Source organism: Dioscorea cayenensis, chromosome 7 (genome assembly GCF_009730915.1).
Source record: "Dioscorea cayenensis subsp. rotundata cultivar TDr96_F1 chromosome 7, TDr96_F1_v2_PseudoChromosome.rev07_lg8_w22 25.fasta, whole genome shotgun sequence".
Lineage (NCBI taxonomy): Eukaryota > Viridiplantae > Streptophyta > Magnoliopsida > Dioscoreales > Dioscoreaceae > Dioscorea > Dioscorea cayenensis.
The window spans coordinates 4,459,611-4,477,670 of NC_052477.1; the positions used below are offsets into that span (position 1 = coordinate 4,459,611).

General features: G+C 33.1%; 2 protein-coding genes across 2 annotated transcripts; one reads left to right on the forward strand and one right to left on the reverse strand.

Annotated features, from left to right (window-relative positions):
• The first annotated feature begins 8,724 nt into the window (after positions 1-8,724).
• Positions 8,725-10,951, forward strand: LOC120265637 (cytochrome c oxidase assembly factor 4 homolog, mitochondrial). The gene is made up of 3 exons (XM_039273590.1): positions 8,725-8,905; positions 8,986-9,031; positions 10,690-10,951. The coding sequence occupies exons 1-3, from the start codon at positions 8,762-8,764 to the stop codon at positions 10,746-10,748; spliced, it is 249 nt and encodes an 82-aa protein (XP_039129524.1). The 5' UTR covers positions 8,725-8,761; the 3' UTR covers positions 10,749-10,951.
• A 730-nt stretch (positions 10,952-11,681) lies between these two features.
• On the reverse strand, positions 11,682-15,290 carry LOC120265641 (probable protein phosphatase 2C 35). The gene is made up of 4 exons (XM_039273593.1): positions 14,350-15,290; positions 13,111-13,242; positions 12,902-13,019; positions 11,682-11,734 (listed from the first exon to the last, which is right to left on the reverse strand). The coding sequence occupies exons 1-3, from the start codon at positions 15,220-15,222 to the stop codon at positions 12,915-12,917; spliced, it is 1,110 nt and encodes a 369-aa protein (XP_039129527.1). The 5' UTR covers positions 15,223-15,290; the 3' UTR covers positions 11,682-11,734; positions 12,902-12,914.
• Positions 15,291-18,060: the final 2,770 nt, after the last annotated feature.

Below are 18,060 nucleotides of genomic sequence, written 5' to 3' on the forward strand. Positions count from 1 at the left end.
ACAACATAAACTCAGACCTTCATAATAATGAACAATCTAAACATAAACGAAAAATAGAATTCACAATGACTTCAAACCTGCATAATTCTTATCAGACTAAGAAAATGTGGATAATTTCATTCAATTTTTCATAAAAAACTATAAAAACTCATGCCTCCATAATAATGAACAATCTAAACATAAACTCCGATAGGAGACTAACAAAATCAGGATGATTTTATCAATTTTCCATAGAAAACAACATACACTCGGACCTCCATAATAATGAGCAATCTAAACATAAACCAAACAATAGGATCCACAATGACTTCAAACCTCCATAATTCTTATCATATTAACAAAATCTTCCATGCTTAGAAAACCGATGGAATTTTCAATAAAAGGAGTTGTAAAAATCAAATCTTTTATCGAAGAGAGGGCCAGAGCGATTGGGTATGTTACATTCATAATGCAAGTAATCCTCCAATGATGGATTTTTCATAAAGTTCATCACCACCAAGAATTAATGTAATCAAGTGATTAACAATTTGCTCACTAAAAACATTTTTCAGAATTTCAAAAGAATTTTCTTCTACTCTTGAAGATCCATACTTCACTGTAAGTACTAGAATGAATATGCCCTAAAAATCTTAACTTTCAAACTCTTTTGGTGAGGGACATATGGCCATCTCTTATTGGTTGGCCAACTGACTTTTTCTTTCTTTTTTTTTTATTTTGGCAAATGGTGAGTGTTTGTCTTTAAAAATATATAGTAGGCACACTATATATATATATATATATATATGGGATAATCACATTTCCCAAAATAAGACATTACTGCATATTGAGTTAGTAACCACATTACCGATAATGTTAACCATGTTATCAAATTCCGGGAATATAATATTCCTACCCAAGCAACCAAATGGGGTAATCTTACATTACCTAATTTAGATTTTGAGGCTAATCTAATATTATATCCAACCAAATTCCACCTAAAAGCTTACATGAGATTAAAGATCCTTTGCCTTTCTATAACTAGCTAGTAGGAAGAGGGTTGAAGCAACAACATAGACTCATATTTATGGGGGATAAAGTAGCACACAATTATGACAAAAGGGATGAGCAAAAGAACTGTGACTAGCTAGTGATGGTGTGAAAATCTCAAATCAAAAACTTTGATCTAAAAAGGAAGAAAAAAATTAAGTAATTGTGAAATAATTGTGAAATGAAGTGGGAAAAAGTTAGGATAATTAGGTAACTGGAATGAAAAGGGGGTGAGTGAATGGATATTTGTGTGGGTATGCTAATATTTATATATATAGTGGTAGAATTGTAAGTATCTAAAAAATTAAAGGGCGTATTTAGATCTATCCAATGGCAAAGCTATCCGCACGAGCTCGGAGGTCCACCCGAAAAGTGGGAGGGCTTGGACAAATATATGAGGCCCGATCATTGACAAAAAAAAAAGTTCATTTTAAAAACCGGCCGGGTTTTAGTTTTATATTTTTAAGCCTGGCTTGGCCCAAAAATATATAATCTATTTATAAATTACTATTATTGAAAATATAAAAAAATGTTTCTTTCTTTGGTTTTTGACTTCTAGGGTTGGCCGTCATTCTTCTTATCCATTTTCTTTTCTACGTTTTTATCTCTCAAAATCCTTAATCCATATTAAAAGCATCTCATGTTTCAATCTTCACAAATCCAAAGAACTTTTTAATTTTAAAATGAGGAGTAACTTTCCAACATTTACTTCAAGAAAAAAATGTGAGATTCCCCAGCTTTTTATGTTTTTCTTTGCTTTCCCTTTTTCTTTTCTTCTTCTTTGTGTGTGTGTGGATTCATGATGTAGGATTTATGTTCACTTTTTCTAATTTTCTTTGTGTACTTCACCAATTATTTGTGTCCCTTGTGTTGTTCCTTGCTAGATTAATTAAAAGTACATACTTGATGTTTCAGATTCAATAAATCTGTAAGGCTAGCTTCTTGGTCAAAAACTTGTCATTCCTTGTGAAGAATGAGTTTGCCATTCCTCTTCTCCTTTTTTGAAGAGGTATTCAAAGAGTCAGGTACCAAATCAAACCTTTAATTTTTTTCAAAATTTTGCATATCAATTTAGTCATTAATGGTAAACATTTTGCACATTGTAAAATCTTTTCTATCTTTTGTATCTTTTTCTCTTGAATCTTGATTATGTTTTAAATATTTGCAGAACATAGACACAAGGAGCAAAGATATTTTTTATGGATTCTAATAATTGAGTCTATTGTGCAACAAAATAATTTTGGAAAGTAAATTCTAATATTATTGTTCTTCATATTGGTATATTTGTTTTCTCTTTTTGTTTAATAAGACCAATCTATTAAACATTTAGTCCATTGGTTACTAGAGAGCCAATTGTATGTAAATTTCACATGTGACCATGCTATGATTTTTTTAATTGAATGCTAGCATTAGTTAGTTTTGCCTTTTCATAATAGCTTCAACAAAGATGAGTTTAGATTCCTTCAATATAAAGTTTCAATGTTTCTCATGCTTTTCAAAAACAAGTGAGAAAAAGACATGTAAATAAATGGATTCATTTTATTTCTTTCAAATGATTAATATGTTTAAACCAGGTCTACCATATTGATTAATAGAACTTGATAGCATGTTCTTTCTTCCCACCATGCTATTGTTTTTTATTATAAATCAAATTGTGCATTTGTCTATTTTCTAGTACTCTTATTCATTTAGAATTTAATATTGTTGTAGGACTTGAATTTCATGACAATGGCAAGTTCAAATACTCCTATAAATGTGGAGGATGGGTGTGCACTAAGTATGAAAGTGCTTCCAAGCATCAAAAAACAACTACATCAAAGGTGTAGAATTATATAAAATAGCTTGAGTGCAACGACAAAGACCTAATAAAGGCACAATGCAATCACTTTAAGGCCATTTTATCTTCTAAATCCTCTAGTGTTACTTCTCATTTAAGACGTCATTTACAAGGCTACCTCAAAAAACATAACAAAGATATTAGATAGTACACACTAACAAGTCAACCAAGTATAAGTGGTGGGTCACTTATTAAGAATTATAAGTATGATGAAGAAGAATGCCGTAGAGCTATTTCAATTTTTCTTGTATGTGGCAAGCATTCTTTTAGAACAGTTGATGAACCGGGGTTTAAATATTTGATGAGTATTGCAAGTCCCAACTATAAAAATATAAGTAGACAAATAGCTACTAGAGATGTTCTGCGATACTATACAAAAGAAAGAGAGCACGTCATAAAAGAATAAGCTAAAGCCCCAGTCGAATATGCTTAACTTTTGATGAATATATTTGTGTTACTGCACATTGGATTGATAGTGATTGGAAAAAACAAAAAAGAATAATCAGATTCAGATCTTTGACTCCTCCTTATGATGGTTTAAGCGTAGCATATGAGCTTATTCTGTGCTTGGCTCAATGGAAAATAGACAATAAAATTTTCAACATCACATTGGATAATGCTTCTTATAATGATGTCGTGGTTTCCTCTCTTAAAAGTCATTTTTACACCAACAGGGCTCTATTATGTGATGGTGCATTTTTTCAAATTAGATGTTGTGGACATATTGTCAATCTCATTGTTCATGCCGATTTGAGACTTATTGATGATGTTGTTGATAAAGTTCCAAATGAGATAAAGCACATGAAAAAATTTGGTCCTCGCAAGAAAAAGGTTGAAAAATGTTTTCACTTGAATGGAACAAAGAAATTGCATCAAGATGCATGTGTCAGGTGGAACTCCATATATTTAATGGGGTTAATTTTTTGGGTGGGTACCAAACTTTGCCCAAGTTACATTTCAGATACTGAATTTTAATTCGTTACTTTTTGGATACTGAACTTCGATTTGTTTTCATCGGCAGGGTATTGAAGGGATTCCGGTCTCTTGTTGCTGACATGTCTACCGGAGAGTATAGCTGGCATAACTTTTGCCACGTCAAAGGGACACATGGCATACCATGTCAGTAGAAATCCAACTCATCCCAGTTAACATGCCACATCAACTTCATCATTTCCACATCATCTCCGCATCTCATCTCCTTATCTTCTTCGTCTCCATCGCCCTGTCGAGACTATGAGAGAGAGTCCATCATCCGAGCCAAGAGTGAGAGTGAGGGTCTATCGCGCTGTCGAAAGTAAGAAAGAGGGAGAGAGAGAGAGAGAGAGAGAGAGAGAGAGAGAGAGAGAGAGAGGAAGGGCTGATTAGAACCAAGGTTTTAGGCTGTAAGAACCCTAAATTTTCATCACACGGTTTAAAGATGGAGGTGTCTTCAATTTCTGATTTGTTGTTTAGTGGGCTTTTAAATTTGAATTTTTAGGGTTTAACTTCCACGAAGGGAATATGTTGACTGATGTAACCTGTTATTTTATCTAAATTTTTAGCAAACTTTGATTTGATTTGTTTTGCATATTTTGTTGGATGATGTAACCTTGCAAATGATGTTGAATGCTGTAAATTGAGAAGAACCCAATTTTGATTCGTTTTTGTCTTCATATCTCAATGTAACATGGTAAATTGAGAATAACCCTAATTTTAATTCGTTTTTGTCTTCATATATCAATGTAACCTAGTAAATTGAGAAGAACCCTAATTAGTGTAAAACATAAAAAATTTGGTATTGAAATACATAAACAATTCATATTGAGTGTCATGCAGAACACATATTAGATCTGAAAATTCATAACACATCATACTGCAACAAAAAATGCATAGTATATTAATAAAATTTCATCTGAAAATTTTTTTAGTTGCAGCTCATTTACAAAAGAGGCAGTGGTGCCTTACAAAATATTAAGTTGCGTCAGCCATAAGAACAAGCATTGACAGAGGAGTTATAATTATAGTGAAGTCTTCATTTACATATTTCTAAGTACCCAAACTGTTGAAAATTTTTTTGCCAACAAAGCCCAAATTGCTAAAATTTGCAAACTTCCAAAAAGTCACCAAAACCAACACAAGCACAATCACAAGCTTCATTAATTTCTAACATATCCACTTGATGAGGACCCTGGTGGCAACCATACTTTTCTTCTTTTTTTGCCAGTTTCATCTTTGCTCCTATCTTAGGCTTCATTGGAGTTCCCTTCAACATCTAATGCAGATTGATTTAAAGACCTGGCTATACAGGCCCTTAATTTCAATCTAGGGTTCTCACAGCCTAAAACCTTGGTTCTGATCAGCCCTTCCTCTCTCGCTCTCTCCCTCTTTCTCACTCTCGAGTCTCTACAACGCGATGGACCCTCACTCTCACTCTTGGCTCAGGCAATAGACTCTCTCTCGCAGCCTCGACAGGGCGATGGAGATGCAGAAGATGAGGAGATGAGATGCGGAGCTAATGTGGAAATGATGAAGTTGATGTGGCATGTTAACTGGGATGAGTTGGATTTCAGCTGACATGGTATGCCATGTGTCCCTATGATGTGGCGAAAGTTATCCCAACTGTACTCTCTAGTAGACAAGTCAGCAACAAGAGACCGGAATCCCTTCGATACCCTGCCGGTGAAAACAAATCGAAGTTCAATATCCAAAAAGTAACAAATTAAAATTCAGTATCCAAAATGTAACTTGGGCAAAGTTGGGTACCCAGCCAAAAAATTAACCCAATTTAATGCTTGAATCTGCTCTTTATTACAAAGATGTGTTAGATTATTGGAGGGGGGGCAATGTGATAAAGGCTTTCATTGTTTTGCAATTTTTGTTGAAGAATGGAGAAATGTTCAAATCTTTTGCAAGTTTTTGAAAGTTTTTTTATGATGCAACTCGTATGTTATCTAGTTCTAAATATCCCACTTCAAACATTTACTTAAGAGGGATTTGGAAAATCCACAATGTCTTAATAGACACTATTAAAGGCCCGCACACATTCTTGAGTCCTATGGTCAAGGAAATGCAAGAAAAATTCAATAAATAATGGGCAGAATACAATTTGGTATTATCTTGTGCTGCTATTTTAGATCTTCTCTACAAATTGAACTATGTGGAGTATTGTTACACTAAACTCTATGATTGGAGTTTGTCCAAACTATTCTTAATACTCTTAAAATATTCTTTGATAAGTATTTGAAGAACTTCAAATCCAATTCTTCATCTTTAATTGGAAGTTCAGATGTTACGAGGGCCAGTTTTGTTGAATTCGGCTTTAAAGATTTTAACGTTATTAGAAGTTAACTTAATAGCCATTGTGAGACTGAATATTACAAGCAATATCTAAATAAATCTAAAGTTGAAGGTGAAAAATCACAATTGGATCTTTACTTGAAGGAAAAAGCATTTGAGTCGAACAATGATATTGACATTTTGGATTGTTGGAGTAAAAGCATTATAAGATATTCATAACTTTCACTACTGGCTCATGATCTTTGGGCAATTCCCATATTTATTGTAGCTTCAGAGTCGGCTTTCAGTATTGGAAAAAAAAGTCATCAATTATATGAGGAGTTCACTCAAACCGAAAATAGTTCAAGCTATTGTTTGTTTAGATGATTGGATGCACTCTAGAGGATTTTCAACTGGTAATTTTTTTTGGCTGTTTTCTATGTATTGTTATGATATTTTTATTTTATGATTCATTGGTTTGTTATTTTGCAATTACATTGGGTTTGGAAGATGAAGTATCCATTTCAAGTGATGATGAAAAAGATGAGAAAATGAAGCTACTCCAATGACTTCATAGGTAAAAATAGTTTTGTGATTTATATGAAGTTTAGTTTTATTTATTTAATTTTGAAGAACATGAGTATAGGGAAATACACATAGTTTCGGATATATGTATCATCATACATTGCCATCATTTTTTTTTTCCTTATTTGATTATCCTCTTTATATTGAAATGTTTTGGTTGATTAATTTTTTTTGTCATGCAATTCACTTTATGTGAAATGAAAACAAAGGAAGAAAGTTAGTACTTTTTCATATTGGGTAATTTGGATATTGAGTTTATGCAGGGCCTTGGGATAGTCTTGTCTTTGTTCTCTTAGCATTGAATCATAGTTTGAATGGTTTACAATGTTACAATTTCCCCCTTGCCTAGCTGTGATCAACTTGTTAGCAACTTACCATTTTGATTTTCAAGGTAATTCTTGAGTTAATAAGGTTAAACCTACCATTTCTCTTTACTCTCTTTTTTATTAATCTCATGTTTGTTATTTTTGGTCTTGTAGGTTATGCTTCTCTACATCACATTTTGGGAAGAAATAAGTATCAACATTTGATTATATAATTTATCAAAAACCATTTGATTAGCCACCATGTTGATGTCTTAGTTATATTTGGTTGTATGATACCCATAAGTATTTCCTCTCTAAGATGGGTGTGCTATTTAACTTGGATAAGTTTTTAATATAATGATGGCCAGTCTTAGTATGTTTTCTCTTTAAATTAGATGGTGTGTTTTCATATGTTAATGGTGTGCTATTTAAGTTGGATGATGTTTTCATATGTAATGTCCGTATATATATATATATATATATGATAATAGTTTGTCTTTATATATATGTACATATATATAATTCTCTGTTGTTATTCTCTACTGGTTTCGTTGAAACTAATATTCTACATTGTGTATATATGCATGTTCAAGGTTGGTTTTGCTATTTTGGATTAATTAATTGTGAACAAGTGGTTTACTTATCTTGATTATTATTAATGGGTATTGATGGTTTAAATTTTGTATTATTGTAATTGAACAAGATATGCATTTGGTGCTTTAATTGTTAATGTGTTTTGTAGAATAATGTCAGTTAGTACTCCTAGATTAATATTATCATGAATTTTTTCATAATTGATTTATTATTTGATGAAAAATTAATTTATTTTCGGCGGGCTTGGGCGGGTCTTGGTTTAAGGTCATAAAATATGGACGAGTTTTGGCAAAATTTAAGGCCCGTACTACCTAGCTGGCTGGGCCTGGACAAGCTTAAATTTTATTATCTACATATCTAGCCCTGCCCGAGCTCAGCCCATGGACAAGTCTAGGCGTATGCAATATCTCATCAAGTCAAGGATCCCCACCCCACTCAATTCACATTTCAAGTTACAAGGACAACTTGGCCCTCATATCTCCCCCGGCAATGGAAGGAATCCAAGGAATCTCGCTCTTTTCAGGTCAAACCCCTGTAGGATCAAGGATTTCCCATCCCATTACCATCCCTGTGTGTGTCATTCTTTTATCCGACAAAAGCATAGGAGATGGACCATGCTTGGCACAACTCATATTATGCTATGTCTGGGCTAATTAACATGGATAAATTAAGTCAGGCTATGTGAACCTAAAATAACAACATTACACAGAAAGAGAAAGAGAAAGAAGATATGTATATATATATATATATATATAGTTCAAAGCTGGAATATTACTTTAAATTTACTTATGTCAAATTTTGAGAATTTCATGCCGACCATTTCCATTTCCCACAGTCTTCTATCTTCCAAGCCCATATTAACTTCTACAGCTTTAAAAAAAATTAAAAAAATAATGCAAAATGATTTTATTTGATTTAGATAAATGTGGTAAAAAAGAGTTGGTAATTTCAAAAGACATTTTAAAATTTTGTATAATAACATTTTCCTCGAAGATACATGAAACCTCTAAAACTAATTTTAGATTTTTCTCTTTTTTTTTTCGTATAACTCGTATATTATATCTTTATCATAAGTCAACACTTCTTTTCAAAGGGCAAAAGTTAAATAACGGAAAAGGTTTTTTCAAAAAAGAAACCAAGGAAAAGGATATCTCTATTAATGGGCTCCGCTGGAAACAGCTCTACCCCCCCGCCGCCGCCGCCGCCGCCGCCGCCGGCGGTACTTCACCAGAGCGAAGCGGACGAAGAGGACGAGAACGTGAAGCAACTCCATGAGTGCTCCACCATCTACTTAGCCCTTCAGGTAAGACTCTCATAGTGAGAAGACCTTCGTTCTTCATTGTATTTGATGGCTGAAATCTTTTGCGCGTCTTGTGTTTGTAGGAATGCCTAGCCCAGACCAACCGGAATTGGAAATCCTGCCAACCAGGTATGTCTTTTTCTACATAAGCAATTCAATCTTTTCAGTGCAATGCTCTAGAAATTTTTGCTAAAAAACTCTGTTTTTTCTCTTGTTAAATTCTTCACTAAGGTGTAAATTATATTAATACACCTTGCAATTGAAGGCAATGTCTTAGAATTTCTAGATTTGTTATTTACTTTTTGTTGGCCAAGATTTCAAGTATGTAATTGCAAAGGTAGTGTTGTTTGATCTCTTTTGTTCCAGTTATTGAATTTTTTTTTATCAAACATATGTATATTATGTTGTGTTTAAGTTCATAAAAATCCCAATTTTAATGAAACTCTCACTGTTAGGAGCTTTTCTTGATCATACTCATGTTTTTGGGTTTAATTTTATAGGTTAATGTATAAACCTGTTTAATGTTTTGGATCTGAAAACTGTGTAAACAGTTCAAATCCTTTGTGTGGTTTATTTGCTAATGAATTATCTCATGCTGTTCTTTTGTCTTATGTTCAGGACTTAGAATTAGGATTGAGGGTTATAGTTAGGTTTTAGTGTTTATGATTATTGTTTGTTGCTTACATTTGTTAACCTCTGTTTATATAGTAACCTGTATGAATTTACAATGTTAAAGAACATGTGTATGGTCAGGAAGAGCTCATTGAGTTTGAGCACTCTCTTTCAAGTTTGTTTCGAAAAAAGAAGAATAATAAAACAATTTTTGGGTTTTCACTGATGGTACAAAAGATTATTGGCCTGATTTGAATGTGACTAATCTACTGTTTTACCATCCTGTTTTTATCATTTTCATGCTAAAGTTCTTGCGATCTATCAAAATGCTCAGTTCGAATTATATTCTAGAAAAGAAGATAAAAAGGCTTTACATTGTCTTGTGCTGCTCTTCATGATGTTCACTACACGCATTTTTACAAATATTATTGTATTCATATCACATTTTTTATTAGTTTTTCTTTGGCCAAAATTCTGTTTGCAACTTGTTCTTTGGGAAAATGGTTTGAGAACAATACACAGATACAATTGGGTATTAAATTACAATTATATATGGTTTAATAATAGGCAAAGAAAGATGATAATTTTGTTCATATTTCAAGCGTTTCACAATGAGAAAAAAATTGGAATTTTTATTATCGATTGCAAGTTAAGTGGAGATAGCTATTTAGCTTATTAAATCATCATTGATTGTTTACTTATAACCAATTTCAGTTGAATTTAGCCACTGCTTTATTATATGCTATTTGGGTTTAGTTTACTTGGAGAGGAATGCCACCTTAGGTTGTGTTTAGTTGGAGGTATTTCGAGTTTTGGATCTTCAAATCTGGAGTTCAACCCAAATTTGGCATTTGGTTGCTTGGATGAAGGTATAGAATGGATTTCACAATTCCATATCCGGCTTAAAAAGTAGCTGTTTTGACTTAACCCTCAAATCAAGTGTTAGACTGAAATCCCATATTTGCAAATCCTTTGTATTTTCAAATAACTCAAACTAAACACCCATTGAAAGCATTTCCCGAAGAACATGAGTTCATCTTCTTTCATATTCATGTGCACTTTCCTTATTATTTTTCTGTTTTTTGCAGAACTCACAAAATAAGAGCACATGTGATCTCCTTAATCATATTTAATCTGAGTCTTTCTTTTTTTTTCTCTATCTCTCTCTGTTTCAGAGGTTCAAGCTCTGAAAGAATGTCATATGAGGAAAAAATTGACAAAAGGAAATGATTAGTGTGGGAAAAAGCCGACAATATTATTAACAGTCACGCTTTCAGCATCCATCCACTCTAACTGATTTATAATGACTTCATGTCTTTTAATGTCAAATGCAAGCTTGTTTGCGAGTGTTCTATGATTTCTGATTTTTAATGTTGCAAACAACTTCAGTGTACCTAAATAACAAGGGAATCAATGGACACTATATTCTATTATGAAGTGGAAATTGTTTGAGTATTAATTAATTTCAGTTGTTAAAGACGTTCTGATATTGATAGAATTACCAGTCAATTGGCAAACGTTATTTGGTCATTTTGTTGAGTAACTACTTTGAGATTGAAACTGAATGACATGCAGAAGGTTTAAAGAAACACTATTTGTATTTGTACTTTGTTGCTTTGCTGAAGTAAACCAAAAAAAAAACTGGATCTTAGTCAAACAACCGAGAATAACATTCAAGTTCTGTATGATTAAAAAAAACGATGTGAAACAGTTATCAAGTACGGCTGCCGAACACGTAGTTTGTCCCTGTGAACATTATAAGTAATTCCAGTGCAAGCTTTGTGAACCCTGGCAGAATGAGATGCTATGAAACAAATACAGCTGTGAACTATATACTTTGTTCACATGAACACTCTTTAGAAATCAGATTCAAATAAATTTGTTTGGCTGTCATTCTGTACAGATGATCAAGCTCAGCAAACCGAATGAACTATTACATAATTAGCGTAGTTATTCCTCAACTTTCACCGTGTGTGCAAGAACCTCCCAAATTTCGAAGAAAGGACTTCAATCAATTCATGTTTGAATTCTGCCCTTTTTTTCTGCAGAGATGAGTAGATTCCAAGCTCTTAAATCCAACACTTGAATGGCTCAAGATCAGTGGAAATAAATGCTTACAAGTTATTTAACTTATTTATTTACAGATTATGTAAGAGAGTGAGCCAACCTCAGCTAACTTTCAGTTATTGCAGTAAGGCCACATTTAATTGGTCTGTTATCCTGAAAACAAAAGAGAAAGGGTTAGCAGGTATTCTTAAAACAAATTACCTAGCAGCGTTAATAATTTAGAATTTCAATCAACAACTACAGGCATGAGGGAAGTATCTGAATGTGGTCATCAATTATGAATCCAATTAATAGATATATTGTGCCTTTTATCGGTTTCTAGATTTTTTTTCCCTAGTTTGAGGTAACGTGCAAAACTAATGACTCACAATGAATTGTGTCGTCTGATGTTCTTTTCTGCAATTGACTAATTGGAACATAAGGAAAGGATACACTTATCCAGTGATCACTGACTAAAAAGCTTTGGGCAAAACTAGCAAGTCCTCTGAACGAAGAGGAGCTATCCTCTTTCGATTAGTTATCTAAATTAAGAGTCGCTTCAAGATTAACCACAACAATGGAATGTAAAGTAAATGAATCCCTACTTGGTTACCATTCCACCAATATGGGATCCTGCATTGGGCTGTCTATTTCAATTTCTATTTCTATTTCTATTTCTTTTTGTGTACCTATTTTCCATTTGTTGTTGTCAAACTCCTGGCCATTCTCAATTCATATTCTTTTGCATCTCCCACCCGGATACAAATAGTTGCTCACAAAATACAGGTTTTGAGTTCCAAAATCTAGCAATATATGTGCTCATATATTTAAAAAGGGGTTAAGTTCATGCTATTGACTAAAATGAAGGTGATGTTTAACTGCTTCCTTAAAAGGAAAAAAATATGTTGAATTTTGTGAGAGAAGAATTCATTTCAAACCTCCATATGCCACTAGTCTAACAATGTCATACCTATTGAATGACAGCTGATATCAATCCTCATCACTCTGCAAAAACTTATATATAACTTCCTGTTATTGTGTCAAATCAAGATGAATGCCCAATCTTTTTCTCAGGTTTCTTCAAAGATAACCTGCCCCTCCATAATACAGGTTTATAAATATTCCCGATACAAAAATCAACAAACATATTCAACAATAATTGAAAAGATTTTTAAAGACAGTGGATCAGATGAAGGATAAATTATGTCATAACAAGTTACGAATGTCTAAGGTCATTAAAGAATAACTTGCACTACACAAGTCAGAATGAAACATGCTGAATTATTTTTCATATGGAAATATTAATATGATATGATTTAATATTTGACAAATTTGATTTACCTGTATAACAATGTTATAAATGTCTAGTATTAGGTCTTTCTTCTCTCTTTATGTCTGAAATCACTGAAGACCTTTCGCAGCTTCTTCGACTTGTTCCCTCGACTGCATCAGCACTAGACTAATAATATTTTGCAGAAGCATTCAGTTTATTGAGATCTAAGAAAAAACACATTTATAAGAAATACTCAAAATAGGAAAGTTGATCATACATTGTGCAAGCCTTCAATGTGGACAACAATGATGGTTATGTCATCTGTGCGGGTATCATTTGTTAACCATCTCCTGTAGGATTCTGCAGCGATTGCTGAGCAGGCATCTTGAGGATCGGCAAACTTGGCCGCCTGAAGTAAACAAATGAAAGTTGTAATGAACACAATTTTCATCAAGGCCATGGGGAACTGCTAGATTTAAACATTCAGGCAGTTTAGTGTGTCACATTTTTTAATAAGAATAAAATCGAATAGTTTATCTCATGTACATGGTGATGATGAACCAGAGAATGTGTAGTGCTAAGGAACAATAATAAAAATAAAAAAATATTTACCACAGTTGCGAATTTGAATTGCCTATGAATTACAAAAATTTTGTGAACAAATGCAAGTTGTGGCTTCATGAATGATAGTGACTCCATGAATTAAGGAAAGACTATATTGGCAGAATAATGAGCAAAAGCCAAACAAACCCTTAAAGTGGCCAGATTTCAAAAAAGGATAACAGCTTAAGTCTTCTTATCTTGTCAAGAACTGAAAAATCAGAACAACAAGTGTTCAGGGTTACAATTCTGAGGACAGCAAAAGGGAAGGGCAAATAGAATACAATAAATGCAGGGCCAAAGTCAAGTATTAAGCTATCAGCACTCCTCAAGAGGTTTGTGCTTCAAGTCTTCAATCTGAAATTAAAACTTTAGTGAACTAAAGGAAAGAAGGTGTGGAATCCAAGCATTCTTTTCGTACTTGCCAACCACCCCACCCTGGTTGTTATTTCTTAGATCCAATCTCCAAGCACACCATGCTGTCAATAGAAAACTTGGTATAACTTCATTCACAATCTCTTCCTACCGGATGTTCTATTACCGCATGCTCGATATCCATATTAGCAATCAACTCAACATGCTGTTCAAATCTATGATATACCGCTACCAATTACAATTCCTAGAATGATTCAACATCGGCAGCATCAAAATTGGATATAATTTCCTTCTTCATGACAAACTAACAATTCAATTACTATGTCACCAAAATAGAATTTTTTTAATCCAAATTCTCTGCTTGATCAAACAAAAAGTTTCTAAGAACCTGAAAATAAAGAAATTGTACTTCTATTCTATACCATAAATAATGCTGAAATAGGAGCAAGCAAGCAAGCAAACAAGCATTCAGAAGTATATCAATTTGCCAAAAGGAGAACAGAGATAAATACTGAATCAAACTCAAGACTAATAACCTCACCATTTCAACCACATCTTGACTCGAAAGGAATTCGAAAACGCCATCACTGGCAACAACGAAGAAGATATGTTCTGGCGAGATCTTCATTACCAAGACCTCAGGCTCAGCACTAACCCCAATACTCTCGGCCACGGAATCCCCGACACTCCGAGTGAATGCCGTCCCCGGATACTGCTCATTCGGCAACCACAGCCTTGGGGGATCAAATTCATCCCATTTCTGCAACTTGGGATCCTTAATCCCTTCCAATTGATCCAAACTCAAAACCCTAGCGCCGCACTTCTGAACCCTCTCATACTCATCCTTCCTAAGTGGCTTTTGATCGCTAGAGAGGTTCTGTGCTTCCACTGATGTCCCTCTCCGAACCCCCGCCACAGCCCTAGAATCCCCCACGTTGGCGACATACATGCTATCGCCAAAGACAAGGACGACGATCGCCGTCGTCCCGCTCATCGTGTCATCGATCGCACTCTGGCGGAGATCAGAGTTGGTAACTCGGAAAGCAGACTCGAAGCCCTTCACAAGGTCTTGGAAGAGATTAACATCGGCATTGAGGACTTCAACGAGGCGATCGCTGACGAAGGCGGAGCACTGGGCGCCGAACCGTCCATGGCCGTCGAAGACGGCGAATAGATGGGCGTCAGGGCGGCCTTGGAGGTTGGTGCTGACAACGAAGCGGTCCTCGTTCTTGTGGTCAGACTTGTAGGGGTAGAAGCCAGGGACGGTGAAGGGGGAGTAGAGGAGAGAGAGACCGGCGGAGGGGACGGCGGCCGAGGCTGTGGAACAGCCGGTGAGGACGTGGCGGAGTGGAGGACGGGGAATGTAGGAGGTGGGGCAGCAGCAGCGGTGGAGCTTGCCGAAGACGATGCCCATGGTGGCAATGACGGCGATGGAGGTTGAGGAGGAGAAGGAGTAGAGTGTGGGTGGTGCATTTGAATGGGGACAAGAGAAGGCGTGGTGTTGTCCAAGAAGAAAGAATCTTAAGATTCTGATGGAGGGAAAGGAAGCAGAGTGTTTGAATTTATTTGAATTTAAATTGTTTTAAATTATTGTTGTAATTGTTTTTGTTTTTATTTTATAGGTTATGGTTTTATATTTTTGAAATAATATAATTTTTTTTAAATATATATATATATATATATATATATATATATATATATATATGTAATAAATTTAGTTTTATTTAATTTTACACAAACTTGTTTGGTTGATGGATAGAATTTGAGGTGGTATGGAAGATGTAACAATTTATTCTCATTGGGGCTAAATTAGATTAATTTTTATATCTGATATGATAGTTTTGTATGTATTTTAAAAAAATAGATATATTTTTGTCTTTTTATTACTATACCATATTTTTATGATATCTTTTGTTTATTTAGTTTGTGATTTAAATTGAGATATTTGTGAATGACCTTTTTGTCAGTTAGTACCAGATCTCTATGAAATATGTGTCTTATTACATATATGAGTTTGAACTTCAGCTCACTAGAGATATTACAGGGGCAACTCAAGGGTAAAGCCAATGAAACAACCGCTTTAGGCCTCTTAAATGGGGCCTCATCTAAGTTTAAACCAATATAGTTTTTAAAATCTTATATTATAATAATAACTTATAAATTTAATTTACGGCCTCATTATTAACTTTAAATTTTTAAAAGTTTTAAAATCTTATCTTTGTAATCATAACAATTATTTATTGTATGATTAATTCATACTTAATTTTTTTACTTAATACTACACCAATTTCAAATCTTTCATCAACTAGGTTTTTAAAATAAAAACTAATAAATTAACTTCTTAATTATTTTTACTTTAATGTATAATTAATTATTTTCTTCTCTCAACAAACAAATCTACTTAAAAAAAAATGTAGCTTCAATGCATAACTAATTCTCTACTCCCAACCAACCAATCTATTCGAAAAATAAAATAAAATAAAATAAAAATTTTATAGGCGTGAGTAACTAATGGTCATATTTTCTAATTCCTATGATAAATTATGATTCTAATTACTCTATACCATTAGTGTTATCGCTACATTAGCTATGGATTTCTTTTCAAGCCTACAAGCTAAAATGAAACATTTGCAATTGCTATGAAGCTTAAGTTGTGTTCCCAAAAGAGTTATTTTAATCGATTTGTATTTTGTCAGATTACTTGAGCGTCATTGATATTTTCTAATATAAAGAGCTAGTTGTGCTTTGGAGATACAAATATCATATCAAGTCGACTAAACAACTTCTAAAGACTTGGTCCAACGTCATGTTAGAGCTCATTCCTAGACAACAAAATTTAATGGCAAATAAACTTGCTTAATCTGGTAGCATAAAACCCAAAGGTTCTAATCTACCTAATTGAATGACACATACAGGTTTATGTAAAAAAGGCTTTTCTTTCTGAACTAACTGCATTCTATAATCTATTTATTTGCTTTTTATTGTTTGTTTTAGTGTCTATCATTTTTTTTAGCAAATAGTTGACAAGCATCCCCCATTAAAGAGAAGTTAAGGAAGGGCGTGCACAGACGGGGAGTTAGTATCTCCACCCCTCTGTGCCCTCACTATGCCAGATCGATCCCTCGCCAACTGTGAAAGGACCTCACAGAGGCCATAAGTGCTAATTTACCTTGAAGACCGTTGCTGGTGTCAATGATTATGTTGTTCTTTACTTTACATTGTAGTTTTCTTAATATTTTTTTTTAATTAACTAATTAGGGCCTCATTTTATGTTTGGACTTTAGGCCTTTATAAGCCTTGAGCCACTCTTAAGAGGTAATTGAGTAAGGGCACAGGTGTGTTAATATATTAATTTTATACCTATGCATGTCCTGATATATGACTAGTCCATATTTTGTTAATATTTATATATATATATATATATATATATATATATATATGTATTGAAATGTCTAGCAACTTTAATGATAAAGATTAGTTTTCATACATACAATATACCGACTTATTTAGTTCATATTTTAATAGGATTCATATTTTCTATTCTCAAAGAATGGCAATCTGCATGAACAATGGCGGAAGAACTAAAATTAAGGGGTGCTAAATTTAAATTTAAATTTTTTTTAAAAAAAATATTAAATAATTCTATTATTTCAAACTTGAGATTATGATAATCAATATTTTAAAAATATAAAATATATATCCATCTAAAAAATTTGGTTTATGTGTAAAACCGCTATCATATTTATATAATTAGAGATTAACTCAACTAGTTAAACACTAAATTAACAAATATTGCAATTAAAAAACAACTTTAAACAAAATCATATATAAGTCAATTATTAAATACAACAATTATTCAACAAATAATCTAATGAATAATTAAAATTTTCATAACAATTAATCACAAGAAGTATATAACATTTTTTCACAATAATTTTCATGATGAAACAAATATTGAACAAATATCTAACAATCATTCAACAAATATAAATATTTTTTTACACAACAAATACTCACATAAAAATTAAAAAAAAAATTAAATTAGATATAAAACAAATAGGAAAAAAATAATAAATCCCTATAATGAAAATAAAACATAAACTGCTAGATAATTGATCAAAGAGAAAAAAAACTCACCAATCCATGAGATTTGCAATTTTTTTTATTTTAGAGATTTTGCGATAGCAATTGTATTTTATAGGATTTTATTTTTATTTTTATTTTTATATTAATATCCTAAATATTGATAATT

What these genes read in the sequence shown, in the direction of transcription:
- LOC120265637 (XM_039273590.1), top strand. Translation starts at nt 8,762, where the DNA reads ATGGGCTCCGCTGGAAACAGCTCTACCCCCCCGCCGCCGCCGCCGCCG. An exon ending in CCATCTACTTAGCCCTTCAG is followed by an intron (nt 8,906 to 8,985) that starts GTAAGACTCTCA and finishes TTGTGTTTGTAG; the next exon opens with GAATGCCTAGCCCAGACCAA. An exon ending in TTGGAAATCCTGCCAACCAG is followed by an intron (nt 9,032 to 10,689) that starts GTATGTCTTTTT and finishes TCTCTGTTTCAG; the next exon opens with AGGTTCAAGCTCTGAAAGAA.
- LOC120265641 (XM_039273593.1), bottom strand. Translation starts at nt 15,222, where the DNA reads ATGGGCATCGTCTTCGGCAAGCTCCACCGCTGCTGCTGCCCCACCTCC. An exon ending in GTCAAGATGTGGTTGAAATG is followed by an intron (nt 13,243 to 14,349) that starts GTGAGGTTATTA and finishes TGTTTACTTCAG; the next exon opens with GCGGCCAAGTTTGCCGATCC. An exon ending in ACATTGAAGGCTTGCACAAT is followed by an intron (nt 13,020 to 13,110) that starts GTATGATCAACT and finishes AAATATTATTAG; the next exon opens with TCTAGTGCTGATGCAGTCGA.